This window comes from Eptesicus fuscus, chromosome 11 (genome assembly GCF_027574615.1).
Source record: "Eptesicus fuscus isolate TK198812 chromosome 11, DD_ASM_mEF_20220401, whole genome shotgun sequence".
Taxonomy (NCBI): domain Eukaryota; kingdom Metazoa; phylum Chordata; class Mammalia; order Chiroptera; family Vespertilionidae; genus Eptesicus; species Eptesicus fuscus.
This window is the reverse complement of record NC_072483.1, coordinates 43,457,194-43,482,866: the sequence shown is the minus strand read 5'-3', so window position 1 is coordinate 43,482,866 and position 25,673 is coordinate 43,457,194. Positions and strand designations below refer to the sequence as shown.

General features: G+C 37.5%; 1 protein-coding gene across 7 annotated transcripts in view; it reads right to left on the bottom strand.

Moving 5' to 3' along the window:
- Positions 1-24,137, bottom strand: part of SCN2A (sodium voltage-gated channel alpha subunit 2) — a 90,612-nt gene extending 66,475 nt beyond the window's left edge. For 2 of the 7 annotated variants that reach the window (XM_054722816.1, XM_054722815.1), the window contains exons 1-11: positions 23,871-24,137; positions 22,791-22,909; positions 13,453-13,542; positions 12,373-12,501; positions 11,715-11,806; positions 10,553-10,825; positions 8,255-8,318; positions 6,715-6,856; positions 6,371-6,577; positions 4,827-5,114; positions 1,105-1,452 (exon numbers count right to left, since the gene is read on the bottom strand). In XM_054722816.1, coding sequence (XP_054578791.1) covers positions 1,105-1,452; positions 4,827-5,114; positions 6,371-6,577; positions 6,715-6,856; positions 8,255-8,318; positions 10,553-10,825; positions 11,715-11,806; positions 12,373-12,501; positions 13,453-13,542; positions 22,791-22,909; positions 23,871-24,137 — 2,019 coding nt within the window. Of the gene's footprint in view, positions 1-1,080; positions 1,453-4,826; positions 5,115-6,370; positions 6,578-6,714; positions 6,857-8,254; positions 8,319-10,552; positions 10,826-11,714; positions 11,807-11,901; positions 11,994-12,372; positions 12,502-13,452; positions 13,543-22,790; positions 22,910-23,870 lie in introns of all 7 variants that reach the window. The other 5 variants (XM_054722817.1, XM_054722820.1, XM_054722814.1 and 2 more) reach the window with 5 other exon arrangements.
- Between the last annotated feature and the right edge of the window lie 1,536 nt (positions 24,138-25,673).

Sequence of the window (25,673 nt, the reverse complement as noted above, 5' to 3'; positions counted from 1 at the left end):
GGGTGACCAGGCCTGCAGGGGTGGAGTTAGCATCAATCAGGCTGGCAGGGGAGTGTTTAGGGGTGATCAGGCTGGCAGGCAGAAGCAGTTAGGGCAATCAGGAAGGCAGGCAGGTGAGCAGTTGGGAGCCAGCAGTCCTGGATTGTGAGGGGATGTCTGACTGCCTGGTAGGATCGGGCCTAAATGGGCAATTGGACATTCCTTGAGGGGTCCCAGATTGGAGAGGGTGCAGGCTGGGCTGAGGGACACACACCCTCGTGCATGAATTTTGTGCACCAGGCCTCTAGTTTCTAAAATAACAATATGAGTCATGTTCATCTACTTTGACCTTATTGGAATATGAGTAACATTATTTTTATCAACATACACACCTCTAATACATATATATTCAAAAACAAAGTTTCCATTCAATTGATATGATTGACATGATGGTGATAAATATTCATACAAGTCACCATGCAATTAATTTTACAGCCAAAGGGCAGTAAAATGAATGAGAAAAGAAATAGCCCCTCTCTGAAACTAAAACTCTTAAATCAAAATGTTGCTGCTCAAAATTTAAAATATTTTGCCTGGTCAAAGATGGCAGTGCATATAGCCACGAGCCTGCCTCTGGAATCCCCCAGTCCCCTCAGCCCCCCAGTCACCCAAGGCCGGACCAAGGTGCAGGCAAGCCACAGATGTTGGATGTCCAGCCTCCCAGGGCCAGCCTGAGGTACATGTAAGACTCAGATATTGGCTGCCCAGCCGCCCAGGGCCAACCAAGGCTCAGGAACCAGGGCCAGCTGAGGCTTGCGCTGCTGGCAGTGGCAGCAGCAGAGGTGTGATGGGGGCGTCGCCTTCCCCTGATTGCTGGGTTGCCTCCTGCCCCTGAGGGTTCCTGGGCTGTGAGAGGGGGCAGGCCGGGCTGAGGGACCCGCCCCCCCTCCAGTGCCTCTAGTGTGTGTGTGTGTGTGTGTGTGTGTGTGTGTGTGTGTGTGTGCATATATATATATATATATATATATATATATATACTATATATATATATATATATATATATATATATATATAAATACTCTAGCCTGCTCCCTTCCCAACAGCTGCTGTTTTCATGGGCCTCACCTCTGGCAGGAGTTGTCCAGCTGGAGATGTGAGAGCTGAAGGGCCCCCCACTAGGGAGACCACTCCATTGCAATCAACTGCACTGTGCATTTTCCCATTCATGGGCAGAATGGGGATCACCCTGGAGGCACGGCTGGCCTGGCTGACGTTGCTATGGCGCCGCTCTCCATGTCTGTGTGGTACAAACAGAGAGTCTCTTCTGCTGTCGTTGTCTTCAAATGTGCTGTGCTCGTCATCAGCAAAGTCATTCTCGGAGCCAATGTCCTTTGCTCGACCTCTGAAGCTGAAAAGGCTTGCTCTACTGCTGCGTCTTGGAGAGAAAAGGGAGCCACGGATGCTCAGTAAAGACTATGGACAACAAGAGGGGAAACAGAAAACAGATGAACAGAATTAAGAGCTGGCATCCTGAAAAATATGAGACTGGGTTCCTTGTTTCAGAATTGTTGACCTACCTACAGATAAGTCATTAGACAGGGGGAACCAAGGGCTCCCTCCTGCAGTAATTGCTGGAGGTCTGGAACTCTCTATTAGGTTCACCTCTTGCTTTCCCTTTTCTCCCTTCCTTCCTTTTTAATTTTCCGCCATTTTTTTTTTTTTACTTTATCCATGCCTTAAGATAGTCCCAAGTACCCCTCAACATTGTTTAGTCCCAAAATTGGCACCCAAAGGTGAATTTTTTTGCTAGATTTCTCTCTAGAAGCTCATCTGACTTAATAATACAATGGAAAGCAACTAAATATACACCTACTTTTAGATCCTCTCAAGCCAAAAATAAGGGCTCACTAGTGACCACACCCTGATGCAGTTCTTACCACAGAGGAAAATAAAATTCATGCTAGTAGGTCTGTTTAATTATAGCACAAGGAGATGCTTCTTCCCTGCTCTTTGCACATTTTATAATGTCTTCATGAATAAAATTAAACAAATCAAGCTGAAAGAACTGTATGACTCATTTCCTGATTTTTACTCTTCTTAAGAAATCTGAAGAACACCATATTTACAAAAACTTGGTTTTCAATAGGTATCTGGACACAATCATTTAACAATTTTCTAAATGCCTATATTGTCTCTGCCATTGTGCAGTTTACCTTGATTCTTTAGCTCAGCAGCATTGAGTGCAATGAATCACTTCCTGTTTATTTCTAGTGTACTTTTATAATTTTCTTGTAGTGAACATTTATTTTTGCTTGTCCAATATCTATTTCTCCTTCTTCTGTTATCAGTATCCTGATTATCCTTGAGAAATGAGCCTCAGGAAAGACCGTAACCCAGGCATAGCCAATGGGTATATTCTGTACCCCTGGACGTAGAGAATGGATTAAAGATGGTCCATTGACAGCCACCTCTTTTTGTTATAATTGTTGATCAAGAGGTGCATTTTAAATTAGGGTTGGTAAAAATCTATAATAATAAAGGCATAATATGCTAATTAGACCAAACAGCCAAACGACATTCCAGATGTCCTTCTGAACAAAGCTGGGGCTGCAAGGGCCGAGCCCCTTGCATGAATTTCGTGCATCAGGTCTCTAGTATCCTATCTAATAAAGAGGGAATATGCTAATTGACCCTCACGCTGTCACAAAGATGACGACACCCACAGCCAATAAGGAGGGAATATGCTAATTGACTGCCACACCCTCAAATATGGCAGTGCCCACAGCCAATAAGGAGGGAATATGCTAATTGACTGCCACACCCTCAAATATGGCGGTGCCTACAGCTACAAGATGGCGGTGCCCAATCCCTTCAGCCCCGCCAGGGCGGCAGGCATGCAGCAAGGCACAGGGCCCGGCCGCTCCGTGCCCCTGCCTCTGGAGTCCCCCAGTCCTCTCAGCCCCCCAGCCACCCAAGGCCAGCCTGAGGCACAGGCAAGCCTCAGATGGCAGCTGCCCAACCACACAGGGCCGCCCGAGGATTGAGCTGCCAGCAGTGGCAGCAGCAGAGGTGTGAAGGGGCATTGCCTTCCCCTGATCGCCAGGTCACCTCCCACCCCTGAGGGCTCCCAGACTGTGAGAGGGGGCAGGCTGGGTTGAGGGACCCCCCTCCAGTGCATGAATTTTCATGCACTGGGCCTCCAGTTGATTATAAGTGTAGAGCTGCAGGAGGTATCTTGCCACCATATTGGAAGAACCTGGACTGAGATACGGAGAAGACAGTACTGAAAAATGTTACATCTGTGAGCAAAATTTGCAGAAAGGAGGAAGACAAATGCTAGGTTATATCACTTACATGTGGAATCTAAAAAACAAAATACATAAAAAAGCAGAACAAAAATAGACTCATAGGTACAGAGAACATTTTGACAGTTGCCAGAAAGGATGGGGATTGAGAGGATGGGTGGAAAAGGGCAAGGGATTAAGAGGTACATATTGGTAATTACTGAATAGTTATGGAGATGTAAAGTTCAGCATAAAGAATATAGTTAATAACTTTACAATAACTATATATGGTGTCAGAGGGGAAACTAGATTTTTTATCAGGTGATTGCTTTCTAAGTTATATAAATATCTAATCACAGAATTGTACAGCTGAAATTAATATAATATTGTACGTGAACTGTAATTGAAAAAAAATGCACTCTTCAAATGAAATTTGCACATGGATGGAAATAACTATACAGTTGGTCTGAAAGAGTCCACAATTCAGCACTGGGAACCTTTCACTCAGAAAACCCACGTTTCACTGAGTTCAGGCCCAGTAGCTAAGAAGAGATGGGAAACACCTGCTGATACTTCCTCATGTGGAAAGTTGCCACAAGATGCTTGAGTCTTTAATGAAGCCTTAAAACTACAAACCTTCTCATGCCCAGTGAAATCTATGCTCTAAAAATGATCCAAAATTTGTGTGGAAGAAAAAGGGACTCTATGGAAAGGAACCTCAGAGGATGAACTGGTCATAAATTCCTAACAGGGCAGGTCATGGTGCGTAGTCACGCCCCGTGCATATAACTGCTTTGATAAAAGGTGTGTCTTTGCCTTAAGCAAGCCCTGGGCATTGTTTCTGTGCATTTAGGTTAACACACTTTTGAAATGGCTCCCTTCGGACCCCTCCTCCCAATACCTGATCATCCTTTCAGATCCCTCCTTCTAAATCGTGAGAGCACACAGCATAAGCTTAATTAGTTTATAATCTGATCCCCACCTTGCTTTCTCCCACTTTTATGTGATCTTCCTTCCCTTCCCTCCTTCATTCAAATGCATAAGAGAAATTGCAAAACTGTTATTCTTGGGAGCATGTGAGATCTTGCGTTCCCACAGGTGTCCTCAGTTTGGCTCAAATAACCCTTATAAAAAATTTCTCTGCTAGCCCTGACTTGTTTGGTTCAGTGGATAGTGTCAGCCTTCGGACTGAAAGGTCCCAGGTTTGATTCCGGTGAAGGGCATGTACCTTGGTTGTGGGCACATCCCCAGTAGGAGGTGTGCAGGAGGCAGCTGATCGAAGTTTCTCTCTCATTGATGTTTCTAACTCTCTATCCCTCTCTGTAAAAAAATCAATAAAATATATTTTTTAAAAATTCTCTGCTGGTTTGGACATTTCTTACATCAACGATTATAAAACTCACAAATTCTCTGAGGTCATAATCACAACACTTGAGGATCATGACCATTTTGAAAGCATTGTGCCATCCAAGGCGGAGGCAGTTTTATCTCTGTCAAACCCTGGCATGTCTTTAAAAAATTGCTTGTAATGAAAATGCACTTTATGTCATCTAATATTTTTACCTGGTGTGGAGAAGAAAACCTCTTTTCATATGTCAACCTGCTTCCTTCTAAGGAAAAACGGAAACCTTTTCTTCTAATGCTGTCTTCAGATTCAGATTTGCAGACTCTGTCTTCCTTCTCTTCTTCTCCAGATTGTTCTTTCTGTTTCTTTTTCTTCCTTCTGTTTTTCAGCTCTTTTTCACTCTTGGAGCTCAACTTGGATGCTACTGAAGAACTCTCTGAGAAAACTCCTAACCCGCCTGCACCACTGAAGTCTCTTGATTCAGCAGATGTCGCTGCAGCTGCTGCCTAGAAGGGCACAGAGTACATGTTAGTTGCATACAAACTTTGGGGAAATCTCTCCATGCTACTGTTTAACTTACCTTTAGTATCATGCTGGTACATATTTTGGAAAATAATATATTGCCATTCAACCAATTAAAGAATTAAAATGAACAGACCCATGGAAGATAAAACATGTGACTGAGGAAAACCTCCAAGCTCTGGCCTCCTACTATACTTTCTGATTCTCTCATAATATGAACAAGATACTTGAATGTCATAACAATTTTTTTCTCTGATTTAAACAGTATCTTAAGCAAAGATTTTAAGAATTAAAGTTGCCTATTTTAATCTGATCTATCACACTTTCATTTGACAATGACTTTTAATGCCAGTCTAAATCACTGAATTTAATTCAGTCAAGTACTGTGTTGTTTTATTTTTTTATATAAGGAAATCCCAGATCATGTCATCTGAATGAATTTATAAATTACACTAGCACAGTTTCTAGAAAGATACAGTGTTCAATGTTGTTGCTGCTACCCCAGTATGTTTTTATTTATCTGACCTTTATTCTGTATTCAGTTAAAAGAGAACTATACTCGAGATCCAAGAAAAGCAAAAATAGGCAATTAAATTAGTTAATGTCATTAAGTCAAGCAAATATAATTAGAGAAATTCTTGCCTTGTTTGGAAGGTTTACCAAGTACAAATTAAAGGACGTAGCGGGAGAAGGCAGAGAATGTAGCGATTTACCATGTCCACACAGCAGTGTTTCCCTTATTCAGTCCACAAACTTGCATTTAAATGGAAAATAAATATTAAATAGGTATTTGTCTTTCCAGACTCTAGAAAATAATCTTCCCAGTTTGATTCCGGTTTCCTGACCTTTCCCACGTCTAGTGACACTAATGAAGAAGCAGCTATAACTGAATTCCTCTTCAGAAGCTTAAGAAAAGGCTTTGATTGAAGGCATGTTAGTCTAATTACTTAGTGAGTTTGAACAAATGGTGGGTCACAAAGGAGAGAAAAATGTCAATAAAGCAATTATAAGTCTCCACGTTTTGATGCCATTAGTATTGACAGTAATTTTCAAAATAAAATAATAATCTCCTAATAACCAAATAGGCTTATAGCGCTTACCAAACACACATGACGTTTCAAATATCAATGTAACCACTGCTGATCTTGTTTCTCTTCGATTTATGCCACTGGACTTCACCAGTTCAGAAAGAGAATTGAGATTAACAAACACAAAAGAGCTCAATGTTTGCTAACTATACCTGAGCTTCTTCTTGTTGTTTTCTTAGCTGTTCAAGCATCTGCTGAAATTCAGCCTCTTTCTGCTCTGCCTCTTCCATGGTGGCCTGATTCTGTTCCTCATAGGCCATGGCCACCACAGCCAAGATCAAATTTATCAGATAGAATGAGCCCAAGAAAATGACCAGCACAAAAAAGATCATGTATGTTTTCCCAGCAGCACGCAGTGTCTACAAAATGGAAGAGATATTTTATTAAAAATTATATGGGATGTTACGAGCTCACACTCTACATAATAAGGTATTCTACAGCGGTTCTGATCTCAGTATTTCATGCTTCTCAGAAGAGTCATTTTTTCTGTTCTCACCAGTTGATAAAGGTTTTCCCAGAAGTCTTGTGTCATAAGACGAAACAGGGACAGGAAGGCCCAACTAAAGGTGTCAAAGCTCGTGTAGCCATAGTTGGGGTTGCGACCAGCCTTCACACAGATGTATCCTTCCGGACACTGGCTGAAATTAGGTCAAAGCGAAGAGAGGAAGTCAGTAACTGCCAGTCTGCTGGCTGTCTTTCTAGTTTTGACAGATGCCATTGCCTATTTTATACAACAGTAAGGAAAGCAGCTTTCTCTCACTTTACTCAGCACTTAATTCAGCACCCTTGGACTGATTTACATAATAACTGAGTTTATTTATGAATTCCTATGTGATTCACCATTGTCATTATATTTATCACATGCCCATATATAAAAGCAGTCATGTTATGATTACTATCTTTAGGGACTTGTGGACATGAGGAGAAAAATAAGTCTACAGAGAAAAAATAAACACTCACTGAAGATATCTAGAGGCAGAAATGTGTGTGTGAGAAAAGGGGTGAAGAAAAGGTTGGTGGGGAGAGGTTGAAAGGAGGAAATGGCTCTGCATAGTGAAGATGTCATATGACTCATATGACCTTGATAATCAAGCTGATCTGGGCTCTTCATTGTGCCTGAGGTTTCTGGGCTGCATCATCTGGGGCATGTTTCCTAACCTGGCTCAGCTTTGGGCAATTCATCTGTAAGCAGGGCCTAATGACAGAACCTGTCTTACAAATGGACAAGCATTGAATTAGATATTGTTTGTATAGCATTCAGTACAGTACAGACAAGGAATTAAAGGCAGTCTGTTTTACTGATCCCTGGCATCTGAAAATAAAGGCAGTGCAATCTTTATCATATGAATTAAACGCAAAGCCTGCAACCATTGAGAATTTTGCTAGGTAACCGGTATCAGTTACTAATGTCCACAATATCATGTTCCATATTAAAAACAATGAAAAGTTCTTATTGAGTGCTATAGTAGCTGTATTCACTAACCCATTTAATTCTTTACAGTCACCCTCCTATTATACCCCTTTATTACCTAAGAAAACTGTAAAGCAAGAAGTGCCTTTATATGGTAGAGTCAGGGTTTGAATCCATGCAAACTCTCCAGTCTATGCTCTTAACCACTTTGCTAAAATATTCTGGGACATACACTCATCATGCCTCAGGAAATGACTTTATCTTCAGATATTATACACTTTAAATCATGGAGACCATATTAGCATAGTAGATAAAATATCACACTTATAAAAGTACATACTTTTAAATTCTATTAACTTAAGCTTCTATTAACTGCTTTTCTATTTTTCATCGAACTAATTTGGAAGATCACCTGCGAGCTAGTATGGAAAAATAATTGCTGCATATGAGTGTCTGAAAGAAGTGAGAATCTACACTTACCCCAGCTATTTTGAGAGTCAGCGTGAAGTTGAATTTATGGAGAGTTTTGAATGAGGAGCGAGCAGGGGCAAGTTGGGTGGGAGATGGCAGGTTATTGAGGTGGATAGAGCAGGTGGACTGAAACTCAATATGAAACATCACTTACCCTGCATCTGAGCTGTTGCCACAAAGCAGAGCATCATTTTGCCCTTCCAAGAAATAAAAGTGACCTATTGAAAGAGTGAGGAATAGAAATAATCATTAAAAAGCCCTCAAAGCATTTCTGCGATTCTGCCTAGATAATAAAGCATACAATGTTTCAACTATAACAAAATGGATAAAATAATAAATATGTATATGACAATGAAAATAGTTTAATAATAATTGAATATTAAAATATCTCAAAATATAACACTGTAAATTAAACAAATGTTTAAAAAATCTGTTTTAAAAAATTTGGAGGGAATAATTATGTTAACATTCTCATATCAGAATTTACTCTAAATATAAATCAAAATTGTTTGAGGTACTTCAAAAAGAGCTGCCAAATTAAGGCTGTGTTCTTGGCAAAAAAAAAAAAGGGGGAGGGGGAGAGAGAGAGAGAGGTAAGCCTTGTTGCTTCTAAATGTTTTCATGCAAATAAAAATTTACTTTACAAATACATTTTGCCTGGACTCCAAATAGATACAGACATTCTTCTCCTACCCATTTTAAGTTAATTTCCTTTGAAAAGTGGGCTTAGGAATTTGCTCTTTCTATGATACTGTAAATAAGTGTTTTACTTTGTATTTTATCTTTCAAATGAGCAAAATAAACTTCTTTCTCTGGAGATATATATTTTTTAAATATATCTAGTTCTTATTCTTATGGAATACCTTACATATAACTTTAATAAGTTGCAAAGATGATCTCAAAAAACATACATACATAAACAGAAATATGTATATATTTACATATAAACATACACATGCACACATTAAAACACACATTTACACAAATACTGAACAAAAACTTATGATTGTTTTTAGGAATACTTAGTCTGTATTCAAGAAATATCCTAATATGTTATGCAGGGAAATATGGGTCACTGTTTTGCAAAAAAAAAAAAAAAAAGTCTTAATCTTTACCCCACAACATATATTAAAAACTAATTCTGGATTTTTAAAGATTAAAGATTTATAAGCAAGTCTATTAATCTGATATAAAGGACATATAGGGATTTTTAATGTAGAATATGGAGGTGGCTGCTTTACATGCAGTCTACCTAAGTGAATTTTTATTATCTCTAAATCAAAATTTTTTTCTAAACTAAAATATAGAAAAGGATTTAAAAATTTAATGGCATCATTGCCAAAAAAAATCATAATCACTTCGGCATCAAAAACAAGTAATAGGATGAAAAACAAGCTGGATAATATATTTGCCAAAAATGTTAATATTCTTGATAAAATAAGAGTTCATATGAATTTTGTAAATATACTATCACCTGATGGAATAATGGGTAAAAATATCAAAAGATAATTCACATTATATAAAATATGTGTAACTTACTAATGATACTAATAAATGTATCTTTTAAATTCTACTGCATAAATAGTTAGGAACAAGAGGATACACTTTTCCTTCTATCAAAAGATTTTAAATATGGTAATAACAATATTAGTGAGGGGTCTGATCTCTCTGAAGAGCAATTTGACAATGTCTCCATAACCTTAATCTGGTCATATTCTTGAACCAAAAATATTCTATTAATGAAAATCCACCTGAAGGAAACAATTAGAGATAGAGGAAATATTTATGTGCAAAGATTATCATTGTGCTATTATTATATCGATAAATGGAAAACCTCATAAATAAAATAATTTGTTTTATTTATTCATTTATCCAATGAATTTTAATCTTCCCATTATAATCTTCATAAGAAAATTAAAATATTAATGTAGTATTAATGTTAAAATATTAATATAGTGTGAGAAGGAATAAGATTTAATATGATTCTCAAAGCCATAAAGGTTTTAGAATTAGTGTGCCAATGGAGTTTTGATAATCAAGGGATCAATGGAAGTTGGTTAGCTAATTGTACATGGAGAGGATGAGACTTGAAAACCAAATGATGGAGGGGATGGTTTCAATGGTAAGAAATTATATTTCAGCATTAATTCAAACTACTGATTATTTAAGATGCTTAAAAACTTCTGATCCCTGCCTACCAAATAAATACAGCTTAATGTGGTATTGCTTTCAACACTGATTTAGGAAAAGATAACACACATTCAAATGATAACTTTACCATGTTGATTGACAGATAAGAAAAAAGATATTTAATTTCTGCATCACATGCACTAATTTATCTTAAATTGGTCTGGTCATTTGGTTCACATAAAAATTGAGTCAATTTCCACTAAGTGTATTTTTTAATAATTAAATGACTGAACAACTTAATGGATAAAAGAGTATATCTTACTTTCATCCTCAATATATTCATCCCAGTTAAAGGTGCTCACTGTCCTATTGAAAGCGGTACTGTTCCCATCCAATGAGTAATTAAAGAAGGAAGTGATGTTTATTTCAAAGGAAGAATTATCTGGGGGCCATTGCAAACATTTATTCCGCAGGTTGCCCATAAACAGCTGTAGCCCTATTAATGCAAACACGCTCAGACAGAACACAGTCAGGATCATGACGTCAGAGAGCTTCTTCACCGACTGGATCAGGGCCCCCACGATGGTCTTCAGGCCTACAAATAAAATCAGCGGGGGGAATTTAAATGTACTATTTAACAGCTACTTTACTGACAAAAACATCATGAGCTTGTCCTGGAAAATAAAGATGTCATGCAGAATGCCAAGAATATTACTTTAATGTTTGTGATTGAATAACATTTTCATGAAAAGCCTGCTAGCTGGTGAAAATGAATGAAAGCAGAACTTGTATGTTCATTAGAAAACTGTGAATGGAAATGAACCAGTGTATTTCCAAACACTCCTTAGAACATAAAAATGACTTTGCTATTCATGCTTAAACATTAACCTTGTGTAAATAGTTTGCTTTTATTTGCAGATGTCTTACTCCCTTACCTCTTAGTGATTTTTGAAAAAAATCTATATGAATAGAGTAGTAATAAACCTTTAAGAAACTGAATTATGAGGTTATATTTTTGCAAATTCTATAAGCTTGAGTATGGGTTAAAAAAGGAAGACATCTGAAAACTGAGCCTCATGCAACACTCATGCTATCCCTTGCTCTTTCATTTGTCTGCAGGTAAGAAAATTACCAGTTTTTGACCTAAGTGGTTCAATTTGCATCAGTTCGAATATCTCATAGTTTAGCTTCTATGCGGAAAGCTTGATGTTATAGGATGCAGACCATGTAGCCTGTTACTGCAAATGCCTCATGCAAAAACTTGTTAAACTCAAAGGCTGATTTAGAACAGTTTCAAAGAAAGCAACTAGTAAAAGCAAAGAATCAAGTCCATCCAAAATATGATGTGCGATTCTTGCTTTTTTACAGATTTACCAGTATTTGCAATAGGTGACAAGCAATAAGGCTTATGCACAAATGCAGCTAAACTCAGCCAATGCACAAATGCAGCTAAACTCAGCCTCGGTGTTTAACCTAGCTCTCACCTGGAATGACTGAAATTGTTTTCAATGCTCGGAGAACTCTGAATGTTCTCAACGCTGAGACATTGCCCAGGTCCACAAACTCTGTCACATATCTGCAGTAGGGAGTTCACACACAAACACAATGACAAAACACAAGAAACAGTTGGAGATATAAGGGGCCTACCACCTTATACCAGTTTCTTCTTACCTGGGATTACAGAAATAGTTTTCAAAGCTCTCAAGACTCTGAAAGTTCGAAGAGCTGAAACATTGCCTAGGTTTACAAATTCTGTTATATACCTGTAGAATTAAATCAGAGTTATTCAGAATTTAGGGAAATCTAAGTCTATGTTGGTCTTACATCAAGACCTTTTCAACTTCAATGAGTGTTGCCATTAGATTTCCCAATTAAGAGAAAAATGGCATTGTCATCAATCATCTTGTTACTTGGGAAACTACTGTTTTACAGTGTTAATTGAAACCAAAACCATATAATTGAATATGATAGTCCCTAATTTCTCCAAAGTACATAATTTAATTGGAAGAAAAATATTCTGAATTTGCATGATAACTATGAAAAATGTTTGATCTGACAAGGGAAGCCACCAAGGAAAAATACAGTGTAGGCTCCCACCAATGATTTATTCTTCCAGCATGGAAAATGTATTAAAATACTTACGCAAAAGTAATGACCGTGAAATCCAACCAATTCCATGGGTCCCGTAGAAATGTGAAATCTTCTAAACAAAAGCCCCTTGCAAGTATTTTTATAAGTGATTCAAAAGTATAAATTCCTGTAAAGGTGTACCTGAGAAAAAATAGCCAAGCCCACATTAAAGATATAGTAGGTGATTTACATGTACATATCTCAAAAGGGACTTATACAACACAAATTAGAGACTTCTATATGAGTCTATGTCTGTCTCCCTAAAATGTAGAGTGTAGGTAAGATTTAAGGCAGGAAGAAATATTACATTTTGAAAGACATTCTCTTTGATTGTAACTAAATGAACACTGTACTTGCTATATCAATTTGAAGGCCAAATAATAAGATTCTATATGAAGATATTATCTAATACACTGACATTTGGTCTGATTGAAGCAATTATGTAATAATCCAAGAAATGAATGAAGCATTGATGTTCAGTAAAATATGCATTATTAACATACATGAAATATATGCTAATAAAACATAGAAAGGTAATAGCTATGAGAAAATGAATATACAAACTAGGTATAATATTTATTATTGGATATTAGTAATCACTTATCTTCAAAAGTGTGAGACTCACAAGGAAGATAATGGGCTACAAATATTAGCTGTCAGACCAGTTCATAATTTGAGCTACTGAGTGAACCACCACTGCAAACTTGGTCCTAGAGCTGTGGTCGGCAAACTGCAGCTCGCAAGCCACATGCGGCTCTTTGGCCCCTTGAGTGTGGCTCTTCCACAAAATACCATGGCCTGGGCGAGTCTATTTTGAAGAAGTGGCGTTAGAAGAAGTTTAAGTTTAAAAAATTTGGCTCTCAAAAGAAATTTCAATCGTTGTACTGTTGATCTTTGGCTCTGTTGACTAATGAGTTTGCCGACCACTGTAGAGGAAGTTATTGCTTGAAATGAACTTGTATCATTGTCGCTAACATGATTGGAGGAGCTAGTATGATTTGTTAAGGAAGCTGAAGTCTCAAGCTCTTCAATGCATAGTATGAAACACACAGGGATGAGAATATTGAGAGAAATATTTAATTTTCTACTTACTCCACATTCTTTGTCCAGTCTGGAGGATTACTCATTGTCATAAATACACAGTTGGTAAGAATGGTGCACATAATGAGCACATTGAATAAAGTAGAATATCGTCAAGGAAGACAAAGTTCAATGGAAAATCTCACTTTCATGCATTACCACGTCTTTCACTATCATGAAGTTTAGAACCTTTAAGACCTTATACTTTTATTATTGAGTTTGTTCTTTCTATTTCTGTCTTTCAACAACCCCATAGCTAGGCCATGCAAATCCAAGTCATTAACTATTTTGAGGCTACTTTGGTGCTTTTTAGTAATTAAAAAGATTAAATGCAAAGCAATGGGTTAATTAGCAAATAATTTAACAATTTAACTTTTTTTCAATGACAGACTTGACTCACTCAACCAAAGCTGCATGATCAGCATGTATGTAAATCATGACAAAAATTCAGAATCCAAGTGATTAATTAAATGCATTGTATCTCCATTCTAAGGGTCAATCTAGTTGAATGTCTTTAATAAGATAATTTCTAAGTGGAGTATATAATATACTGTAATTGATTATAATATTCTGAACAGTAAGAGAAAATAGATGATATTATTTAGCATTTCTTAGCTTTGTGGCCAAATTACTTGTTAATTTTTCTGAGCCTTTGTTCACTTCACCATAAAAGTAAGAAAAAATAACTATTTTACAGGATTTCTGTGAGGATTTAATTATTTAAAATATGTTAAAGCTACTATACTTAATGTGTTTGATATATAGTAAATGCTCAATGAATTGATTTTTTAACTTCCTGAATTGTAAAGAACATTACTCATAAAAAATGTCTAGTTTGCTTCACTCTATTCTACTTTGCTTTTGCAGACAGAGCCATTGCCCTTAAGTTTTCTGAAAAATAACAACACTCTTTAAGAAAATATTTGGTAGCCAGATAATGAAATTACTTGCTTTTATACTTAATAAAAAGCATGACGATTCAGTTGTAATTATGAAAACAACAACCTTTACCAATGTAAACTTAGACACAATTATAAATATGCCAGAGAATACATCGATGCTATTCATAACCCTTCTCACTCTTTAATTTAATTATAAATTTTCACATTATGTACTTGAACAAAATATCAACATGATTTTAAGTGTGGTAAAATAGAACAGTGAGTAGCCAATGTTTCACTAAACTATAAAGGAAGTTTCTTTGCATCTACAACTGGCTTTAGTCAAAGCAATGATTGATTTCTTGTTTTCACTAGTAGCAATATATTATTGCACATGTTGAATTCTCAGCTTGTCCAAAGGCACCCACATGGAAACAATCATAAATGATGTGGATCAGCCATGTGAGGGCACTGCAAACCAGGGAACACACAAAAACATAATTTCAAAGAAGAAACATAGTTTTTCTTTATTGCTGAAAACTAACAAAAAATAAGGTAAAATTACAGATGATTTGCTGTTAGTGTATAAAAGTCCCCTTGGCAGATTAGCACCATTCTGAATGCTTGGTTCCCAACCTCAAGGGTCCTCAATACAGTCCTGTATTTCTCCACTTAGCTCCATTTCTTACTCTCTGCAAAGACAATTTCAAATATTCTCTGCTCTACTCTGATTTCCAACCTTCTACTTTTTCCCCTCCCACCTGAAGCTGATAACCTTATTTCCTACTTCATTGAGAGAAGAGATAATATCAGTCTGCCAAATCTCTACTCCTCACCCCCAAATTGACAAACCTGCTGTATTGGGACCTATCATTTCTCCTTCCTGTTTCAATGGGGGGAAGTTTTAAATTCCTCCTTCCATACTCTGGACACCTTCTACTTTTTCCAGAATACTTCATAAATCTCTTTCTTCTCTTATCTTACTATCTTCCACTCTACATATTGGACACTTTCTGTCAACATAAACTTGCTTATGACTTTCCTGTCTTGGGGAGAAAGAAGTGAGAATCCTTTGATATAACCCACAATTCTCTTTGACTACTTTTAGCCCTAACTCTTTTCTCCATTCATAGCCAAACTTCTTAAAAGAGCTGTTTATCTTTTCCTCAGTCTACTAGCTTTTCTTTCTGAAGACAACAAACTCTTCATGTTTTGTCACTAAAAATAAAAGGATAATTTTGAGTTATTTGACTTGCTCGCTCAGCAGTATTTGATAAGGATGATTCTTTCCCCTTTCATTATGCTCTTTTCCCTTTGCTTCATGAGGTCCCAATCCCCTTGTTTCTTCATGCCTCATAAGCAACAATTTCTTTATATATTTTTAAATGTTGTAATTCCTTTTTGAAAAGAAGGGCACCTATAAGGCCCAGCATTGTGGCTCAGTGGTTGAGCATCAAATTATGAACCAGGAGGTCACGATTCAATTCCCGGTCAGGGCACATGCCCAGATTGCAGGCTTAGTCCTCAGTAGGGGACACACAGGAGGCTGTTTCTATCTCTCTCTCTCCCTCTCCCTTCCTCTGTGAAATCAATAAAAATAGTTTTAAAAAAGAAAAGAAGGACATAGGATCTCTCAGCCATTTCCTCCTCTCCTGCTATATTCATCCTAATAGAGTAGAGCTCACCAACAAACATAGCTTCAAGAACCATTTATGTACCCACTGATCTTAAATATTTCTCTCTAGGTTAGAGCTCTCTTCTGAACTACACACACCCGATTGTCCATACGATATCTGTACTTATGTATCTCATTGATACTTCAAAAACATTTAAAAGATGGCCAAGAGACATATGAAAAAATGCTCAAAGTTACTAATCATCTGAGAGATGTAAATCAAAACGACAATGAGATACCATCTCACACCTGTTGGAATGGCTATCATCAACAAATCAACAAACGACAAGTGCTGGCAAGGACATGGAGAAAAAGGAACCCTCGTGCACTGCTGGTGGGAATGCAGACTGGTGCAGCCACTGTGGAGAACAGTATGGAGTTTCCTCAAAAATTAACCCAGTAATCCCACTTCTAGGAATATATCCCAAGAATTCAGAAACACTAATCAGAAAGAATATATGCACTCCTATGTTCATCGCAGCACAATTTACAATAGCTAAGATTTGGAAACAGCTTAAGTGCCCATCAGCAGATGAGTGGATTAAAAAAATGTGGTACATCTACACAATGGAATACTACACTGCTGTCAAAAAGAAAGAACTCTTACCATTTGCAACAGCATGGATGGACCTGGAGAGCATTATGCCAATAAGCCAAGTGAAATAAGCCAGTCAGAAAAAGATAAGTATCACATGATCTCACTCATTTGTGAAATATAATGAACAACATAAACTGATGAATAAAAATAGATACAGAGACATAAAAGCATCAAAGAGACCACCAAACCTCAGAGGGAATGCAGGGGAGGGTGGGAGGAGACATAAGAGATCAACCAAAAGACTTGTATGCATGTATAAAAGCGTAATAGATGGATAAAAACAATAGGGGGTGAGACCCTGTGCGGGGAGGTAGGAGCAGGCTGGGAAGGGTCAATGGGGGAAGAAGGAGACATATACAATACTTTCATATATAAAAGAAATCTATTCTGCATACTTTGCCAAAATGACCTTTGTAAATGTAATTCAAAATAATTTCAAGAGCTGTCCACTATTTTTAGGATCATGATCAAATGTCTTAATATCATCTAGATTTTAGAAGGTCTAACCCCTGTCTATTTCTCTAGTTTTGTATTATTTACTCCTCATTGCACTTTCCTTTGTCCCTTTTATTATAATTGTTTCAGATCATCTAATGAAATAGGCTCTTTCTCAAATAAGAGTCTTTGCAAATGCCATCCCTTCCCCCCTTCTTCAGTACTTGCAAATGCTTTCTACTTCACCCTAGCTAACTCATACTTCTTCTTTAGTACTCAGATTAAAAGTTATTTCTAGTATAAAGTTATTCACAATAGCATCTGACCTGTTTAGATATACCAGTAATCTATTCCAGTAGCATCTTATAGCATTCCTCCAATGGCTAATTTTAAGGTTGATTTCTACTACAATGCATAATTAATGAGGGCAGGGACCATTATATCATTGCCATTTCATACAGTATCAGTTGACTATTAAATAAAATCAATTTTATAACTCATTTATGACTAAATAAATATTTTTTCCTTTTTAATGATTTAGTTATTGATATGGGTCAAAGGCACATATGAAATTTGTCTCCACATATATTCAGTACACACATTTCTATACTTTTTTGGAAAGGGAGGACATAAAAACATAAGGTGGATATTAATAGCCTCATGAAATTTATGTCATAATGGTTATGACCCTTAAAAATATTTACTCATTATAATGGTAGAATTATCTATATATATAAAAGCCTAAGCCACCATTATGACTGATGACCAGATGACCGGCCTGTAGCTATGACATGCACTGACCATCAAGGGGCAGACACTCAAAGCAGAAGCTGCCCCCTGGTGGTCAGAGCGCTCCCGCAGCCAGCCAACCTCCCACGGTCCCTCTCGCTGGCCAGCTGGGTGGTCAGTGTGCTCCCACAGCCAACCTCCCACGGTCCCTCCCCCCCGCCAGCTGGCCCCGATCAGGCCGATTGCCGGCCAGGCAGAGGGACCCCACCCGTGCACAAATTTGTGCACTGGACCTCTAGTATATAATGAAGTAATACATAGATTTCACTATTAATAAACAATAGAAAAATTGTTATTGTCCAGTAAGTCACAATTAAGAAAGCATTATGCTCAAATACTTTTTTTCACATTGCATGACTATCATTTGAATAATAAAAAAGACACCTAAGTTAAAGATCCTGACAGACATTTAACAAGGAAAGCAAATAAAACTAATTTGCTTTTAAAACAAATTAAGCAATAACTAGAGTCAGGTTTTTATGCTTTTGATTTAATACATATCTCTAAATAGAGAGCTTCAAAATCTGTTATCTTTGTCATGACTTTAAATACCATCCATATACGGATATCTCTCAAAGTTCTATCTCCAGCCCAATCCTTTCTGGAACTCTACACTCCTCCACTGAACATCTAATAGGCACCTCAAAAAAAAAAAATACACCATGTTCAAATCAGAGCTCTGGATTTTACTCACCATTATTGATTCACTGGAAGTTATCCCAAGCTCAGTCAAGAGAAACTACATTTTTATTTCTTGACCAGACTAAGCAATTGGACTCATCCTTAGCTCTACTCATTTCCTCATATCCTACATCCAATTGCTCAGCAAAACCTGTCAGCTCTTCTGCAAAATACATCTAAATCTGATGACATTTTGCCATCCTCATTGTTTCTACCATAGTCCAAGCCATGATCATCCTTTACTTCATTATGGCAGTATGTCCCCAATCTATCTTTTTGCTTCTACACTTTCCCCCATGCATCATATACTCCATGAAGCAGACTGGGTGATCTTTGTAAATTAGAGTCAGATCATGACATTCTTCTGTTGAAAACCCTTCAGTCATCTCTTCCCATATCTTAGAAGTAAACTTGGTGTCCTCACCATGAACTATAGCTTCAGCCCCTGATCTCCACTCTCACTGACCTATCTCCTACTCCCTGCCTTTCTGACTCGTCTGCAGTCACACTGGGCTCCTTGCTGATTCTTGAACACCCCAGTTTCACTTTCACCTCATAATTTGTCCTTGTATTTGCTATTCCCCTTACATTCACATTTCTCCTAAATCCCCATGTCTCACTCCCTCACTTCCTTTGAATCTTTGTTGAAAAATATTTGAAATAAGTACTTCTCTGACCATATGATCTAAAACAATACCTTGCCACTCTTCTTTTTATACTAATTTATTTTTCTTAATAGCACTTATCACTAGATGATATGATTTATTTTTATTATCTTTCTCCTCTCAAATACACACATAAACATCAATGTAACTACATGAGAGCTGGACTTTGTTTTGTTCAATGTTGCATCCCAATGCCTAGAAGAACATCTGCCACATAGTAGATACTCAATAACTATTTGCAAATCAACATTTAAATGAGTAATAAATATAAAATAAAAAGTGCATATTAAGTTAAAAATCATAAAAACTGACATGCAACACATTTAAAACTTTGGCAAATTAAGGAATATGGATTATTTTGTTTACTATCTAAAATAATGTAACCATATTTTATTTAACTACTAAAACAAGATACCAGGCACATCAAAAGCATTTTCAGTTTTCAAAATATACCCTGCCAAAAATACAGTAAGCATAACTTATTCTGCCAAAATCAAGAAACAGAGCTAATTTGATATTCATCAGCTTCTAATGAAGATAAGAGTTCTTTATGAAGCAAGCTGGAATTTTTATTGTAAGTATAAGTATCAGTCTAGGTTTAAAATACAAATTTCTTTATTTTGAATGGTCATTTTCTGGTTTATAAACTAATGATAATGAATACACAATAATCTCTTAACCCATTGTGACTATCCTTAAGCATTTTTAACTTACAGCAAAGGGCACTGAGCCTGAAGTCAGAAAACCAAGATTGGAGCCTAAGGTTTGCATTGTGAAACATAGAAGACAAACTAATTGGAAACACTCTTGAAAACTGTACAGAATTGTATATACTAAAGTTTACCAGGCTCTTTTATCAAGTGCACCATTATCAACAGAAGACTAAAGAATTTGTTTATCTTAGACTATTATCCAACTGCTTTTTCTTTTATTATATCTCTATTCCAACATGAGGTAATCTGAAATATAATATTTTAATTCAGGCAATTAGAGATTTTAAAAAAATCTACATTTTCTATATGGGAAGAAAACTGTGGCTATCAGCCAATTTTTAAGTTTCTAGGAAAATCAGCCTTTTGGCAAATCTTAATAAGATCTACCTGGTTGCTTTCACATTTCAACTTGCATGACTGCAGGCCATCTAACAACTTTGCCCCTTAGGGGTTTTCTTTGGAAGCAAGTGAAAACCCTCAAATTCAAGTTGTACCTTGATTCCTAGAGAGCAACTGCCATAAACTATGTCCTCAATGCCCTGATTCTCTGGTCAGAAGTTCTGAAACTGCCCTCCTCCTCTACCACTTGGAATTTCTCTTTCTGGAGGGTCAGAAATTAAAATTCATGGGTTCCCTAGCCTTCTAGGATTTTTTCAAGTGAAAATTATTGCTTTCATGACATTCTCAAAAATCTCCATGCAACTTTTTTTAAAACAAAAAGCTGCCTTTTTCTTTCATATTGGGTTTTCTTAATTCCATCTCATCATTCAGATTCAGAACAAAATAGATTTTCCTGACCTATTTAAACCTTCCATTTTGTCACTTGTTTTACATCTGATTCTCTAACCTGTAATTCATTGGTTACTTATTAATTCAACACATACTCTATAGTTTCTAGAAAATTATGCATTTTCACATAATTACATGTAGAGATAATATTGATATCAAGGGTATACAATTATTTGTAAAACTAGAGGCCCGGTGCACAAAATTTGTGCACTGGGGGGCAGTGTCCCTCAGCCTGGCCTGCACCCTCTCGCAGTCCAGGAGCCCTTGGGGGATCCTTAGTGCTACCACGGAGGTGGGAGAGGCTCCTGCCACTGCTGCTATGCTCGCCAGCTGTGAGCCTGGCTTCTGGTGCACTGACCACCAGGGGGGCAGCTCCTGCATTGAGCGTCTGCCCCTTGGTCATCAGTGGACGTCATTCCACCATTTTGGTCAATTTGCATATTATCCTTTTATTATATAGGATATAATAAATAATTTATAAAAAGTTTTATTCAGTGCACAGATTATAAAAACTTGAAACATAATAATAGAGCATAATTTATAATTCAGGAGACCCAAATCTAAATCTAAACTTTATTATTCATTCCTAATGCTAAGTCAAAGACCTTTTTTTGCTTCTTGTACACCTGGGTTATCTTACTTGAAAAACAATAAGGAAACACACTGCTTTACATAATTCAGAAGAAATGATTAAATCTTAAAATACAAAAAAATCAAATTAAAATATGCTGATGCCTATACAAAACCTTGAGGGAGAGAGTGGGGAATGAACTAGAGATTAGAAGGAGACTGACTTCCAAAAGGCCATGCTTCTGAAGAAATCATTTACCCCAAAGCTGAGCAAGTCTGGGGACATGATTGACAGCCTCTCCACCAAGCACTGAAACAAATTCCCTAGTACTAAGCTTATCCCATCTCCTGAATTCCGCACTTGATTTACTTCAAATATTATCTGGGCCTGCTAGAGGCAGTGAGCTTTTCTACTGCAAGCCTTAAAGCCAGGTCCTGGGCTGGCCATGCCATGGAATCCCAGGCAAGACTCTGCTAAAGAAGATGCAACATGAAACGCTGTCCTATCTGAGGCTTTGCTTAAATTTCAGTTTCCCCTTCAAGAACCTTACCTCTGTCTCCTGACTCATGTCAGTCCTCATCCCAATGCTTCCATGTTCTTCCTCTAACTGCCCGTGCCTGGCATTGCCCAGTCTTCTAAACCTTTGCTTCCTTGGTTTTTCCAAGGCTAGCTGTCAGGCAGACCCCTCCCCCTCCCTGGAATAAACCTATCATTCACAGCTGCTCTATGTGACTTCCAGGAGTAAATCAAATGACCATTTCTCACCAAAGTGTCATCATCCCATTTCTAGGAAGTAGTAGCTGCTTCAATAAGGAGAATGGAGAATAAAATGAGAATATAAATGGGTAGACAGGCATTAATCCTTTGGAGAGAGATAGTGTCGCAGGACCTGTGACTTGAATAGAACATAAGAACAAGTGACCGAGAAAAGGAAAGAAACAAAGGAAGGAAGGACAAAAGGAAAGGAAAATAGAAAATCACTGGGAATACTGTTGGGAATTGACTTTGAAGAAATATTTAAAGGCTAGTATGTACACAGTCACAATTTTAAACACTTACCAACCCAAAGCTTTCAAATGCTAAAATGAAAAACAGAAAATAGTAAAATTTAGATCAAAAAAAGAAATAAAATTGTGTAATTACAATTAGGTCTATATATTCCAAAAGTAGAAGCAGTAACAAAATTAGCTCATAAAGTTTACCCATTACATAACATTGTAAAATTTGAAGAGGAGGACGTATAATAGGAGAACCTGGCAATATGGTCAAAATTAATAAAGAATTGTTTAATGCAGCAAGCAATTCAGGAGGGAGCAGAGGAGGAAAGAAGGAAGTAATGAGTCAGGAAGAGGAGAGACACTTAGAAGATAAGAAAAACTGTTTCACTTACCTATGATCCTATTTTGCATGTGCTAACTGTTAAGTAAGAGGAAAGAAAAAGCATATAACATTGCCAATCAACCACATATATTTTTTAAAAAAATAACATCCTAGCTCAATAATTCAGTCAACAAGCAAAGTCACATCAAGAGACTATTTGAAAAAAAGGATATGAATGTACCAAAATCTTAATAGCTAATTTTCTAATAGGATTGAAGGGCGTTAAAATGTACAGGGCAGAGGTGGCACTGAACCGAGAGATTGCTTTCCCTTTATTCAATACTATAAACGTCTGAAAAAGAAAAAACACAGCACACAAAACAGGATTTAGAATATACATCCAGGACATTTGAAGAGAAAGGTGAGACCATTCTCTAGAAACATAGCCTTATAAAATAATGTAGTAACATGCTAATTACCAACATATGACATCACAATAGATGCTTTTTTCTCCCTGAGCACTGTAAATTCTCATAAATCAGTACGTGACATGAGGATTTAAAGAAAACAAACAAAAAAATTGTAGTCAATGCCATAGGAAGTCTTAGCATCTTTATCAAGTTTTGATACCAGTATTTTTAAACTGTAATTATAATTCATGAAAAACATGAAAGGAAGCTGTGATTACTTCTTCATTAAAAAAAAAATTCACAAGAACATCAGGGTTTTCCAAGTGTATTTTTGGATAAAATTCTTTTTTGGGCACTTGAAAAAGGCAAAGTCTGTGGTATGAAGGTGTAAAACTGCTGATAAGCCAAGTACCTTATATAGAGCTTAATATCATAAAGAGGCATTCAGGCACTACTCCTGGAAATGCAGGGTGGGGCAAAAGTAGGTTTACAGCTGTGAGTACACCAAACACCAAGTTTATTCTTGTATTATCATTTATTAATTATTGTATTTTTTTCCTGTACAAGCAACCGTGAACCTACTTTTGCCACACCTGTATAAAACAACCACATGAAATAATGGCTCCTTTTCACTTTTTGCTTCACCACACTTTGCCCTTCCTCAGTTCCCACTCTGCAGAATGCCTCTTTAGTTTTCTGCCTGCTCTGAGAATGTAGGTTCAAATGAGTGCTTCCAAAACTTCTAGGATAATGAGGTCATTCCATGCTCAGGCCCACCCAGCATCCTCCGGCTACCTGACCCAGAGAGGAAGAGGCCCAGTGCTCTTTACCAGACACCCCTGGGGAGAGCCCAGAACCAATTAGGAAGGAGGGGAAGTCAAGGGAACTTGATCAAGAACTCACTTTCTTATTGATGTAGTACGGGTCCAGGTCCTCCAGGGGCTCTGACACCATCCCTGGAGGAATGTCTCCATAAATAAATGGAAGGGATTTTCCTGCTTCCAAGTCACTATTTGGCCTTGGGCCATTTTCATCATCCTCATCCTTGCGCTCCTGCTTGGGTCTCTTAGCTTTCTCTTCTGCAATGCGTTGTTCAATAGCAGCAAGGGATTCCCTGGTAAAGAAGCGGAAGCTGTCAGGTCCTGGCGGTACCAGCACTGACTGTGCCATCTTTTCATCCTGCTTTAGTCACTGTTTAGCTCCTTGCATAAGAAAGTGCTATGGAAACAAGAGACAGACACACACACAGAGAGAAAGCAATGGCCATTAGGGAAAAAGGTGACTGGCAATTACATGATATTGACACGAAATATATAAATCAAGCTAGATGTAACAATATTTTACTAAGGCAGCTGTATTTGGCACCCAGGGAAATCTCTGCATGTATTAACTTGCTTGCATGGAGATCTATCTTACATATTCAGTAGATGTCTATGAGGTAATCTTATCTCCCTCTTCCAAAATGTTTTAAGTGGAAATATCCAATTCAGAATTCAGAAATGGAGGATACTGGTTTGTGCTTGCTGTTTCACTTGTGTGAATAATTTGGCAGCCATCTTTTTTTAAAAAAAAAATCCTTTCTGAAAAAATATCAGAGATCCAAAACAAGAGATGAATCATCACCTAAAACTGTCAAACCTGGGCTGTTCCAGGGATCTTGCACGATTCTCTCCATTTTTTTTTTTCTATGCTCCCTTTGGCCTACTTTTCCACCCCTAAGAGCTTATTCAAAATCCACGCACCTGGTAAAAAGCTCTGGGAATCCCGAAATGCCAGGCTGTGGGAACAGAGGTGGATGCTGCTTGAAAGCAAGGGAGCAGGAAGGAGCAGGGGATGCCCGGTTGCGTTTGGAACTGCTCGGAAGCTGCACAGGAAGGGATCCAGCTCCTGCCAAACTGGGCAGGAAGTCACCCGCGTCAGAGGTCTGGAGCTAAGACCCCCGGCTTAGCAACCTGCTGTTAGCTGGTGTAATTGCTTCTTAAGTGAACCAATTTGCAGTGCCTTAGAAAATACTGTGGAGAAAGCCTATTTTCTCAAATAGTGCCCATTTCATAAAATGTACATAGCAGCTTTGGACTTGAAAAAAAACAACACATAAGTTGAAGATAGTTTATCCTTTAAGCAAACTCCTATTCGGCTGGTCTTTGCAATACCATAAATGAAGTTTTACTGTATTCTAATCACATTTTACTGGATTAACATATATATAACCCAACAGAGCACACCAATCACGCCGAATGTGATCTCTCAATCAGTGGCAGGAGTGTCTATGCTTTTTAAAATAATACAACCAATATCTTGACACCGGACTGTCAGCTGTCTTCAATCATTTATCTATTCTCCCTTCTTTTAAAAAATGTCAATCCATTTTAACCCCACTCTACAGGAATGAGAATTGCCACTTAATTATGAAGTGCATTTTCTAAGAGTAAAATTCATTAACATCTGGGTAATTTCTATATCATATGCCAGATAAAACAGGGACATTAAAAATAACATAAGCTACAGTACCGTCTCCACATTTGTTTTTGAAGTAGACTAGGCAGGACCTTTCAGCCACCAGCTAGCAGACTGCCTTCAGTATCACAGTGCCTCCAAACATCCCTCATTTTCCTCACCCAGCCCCAGAGACCCTTTTGCCTGGAGACAGGCATGGCAGTCCCTCCCCGGAGTGTGCAAGGAGAGAACTGCCATGCCTGGATGTTC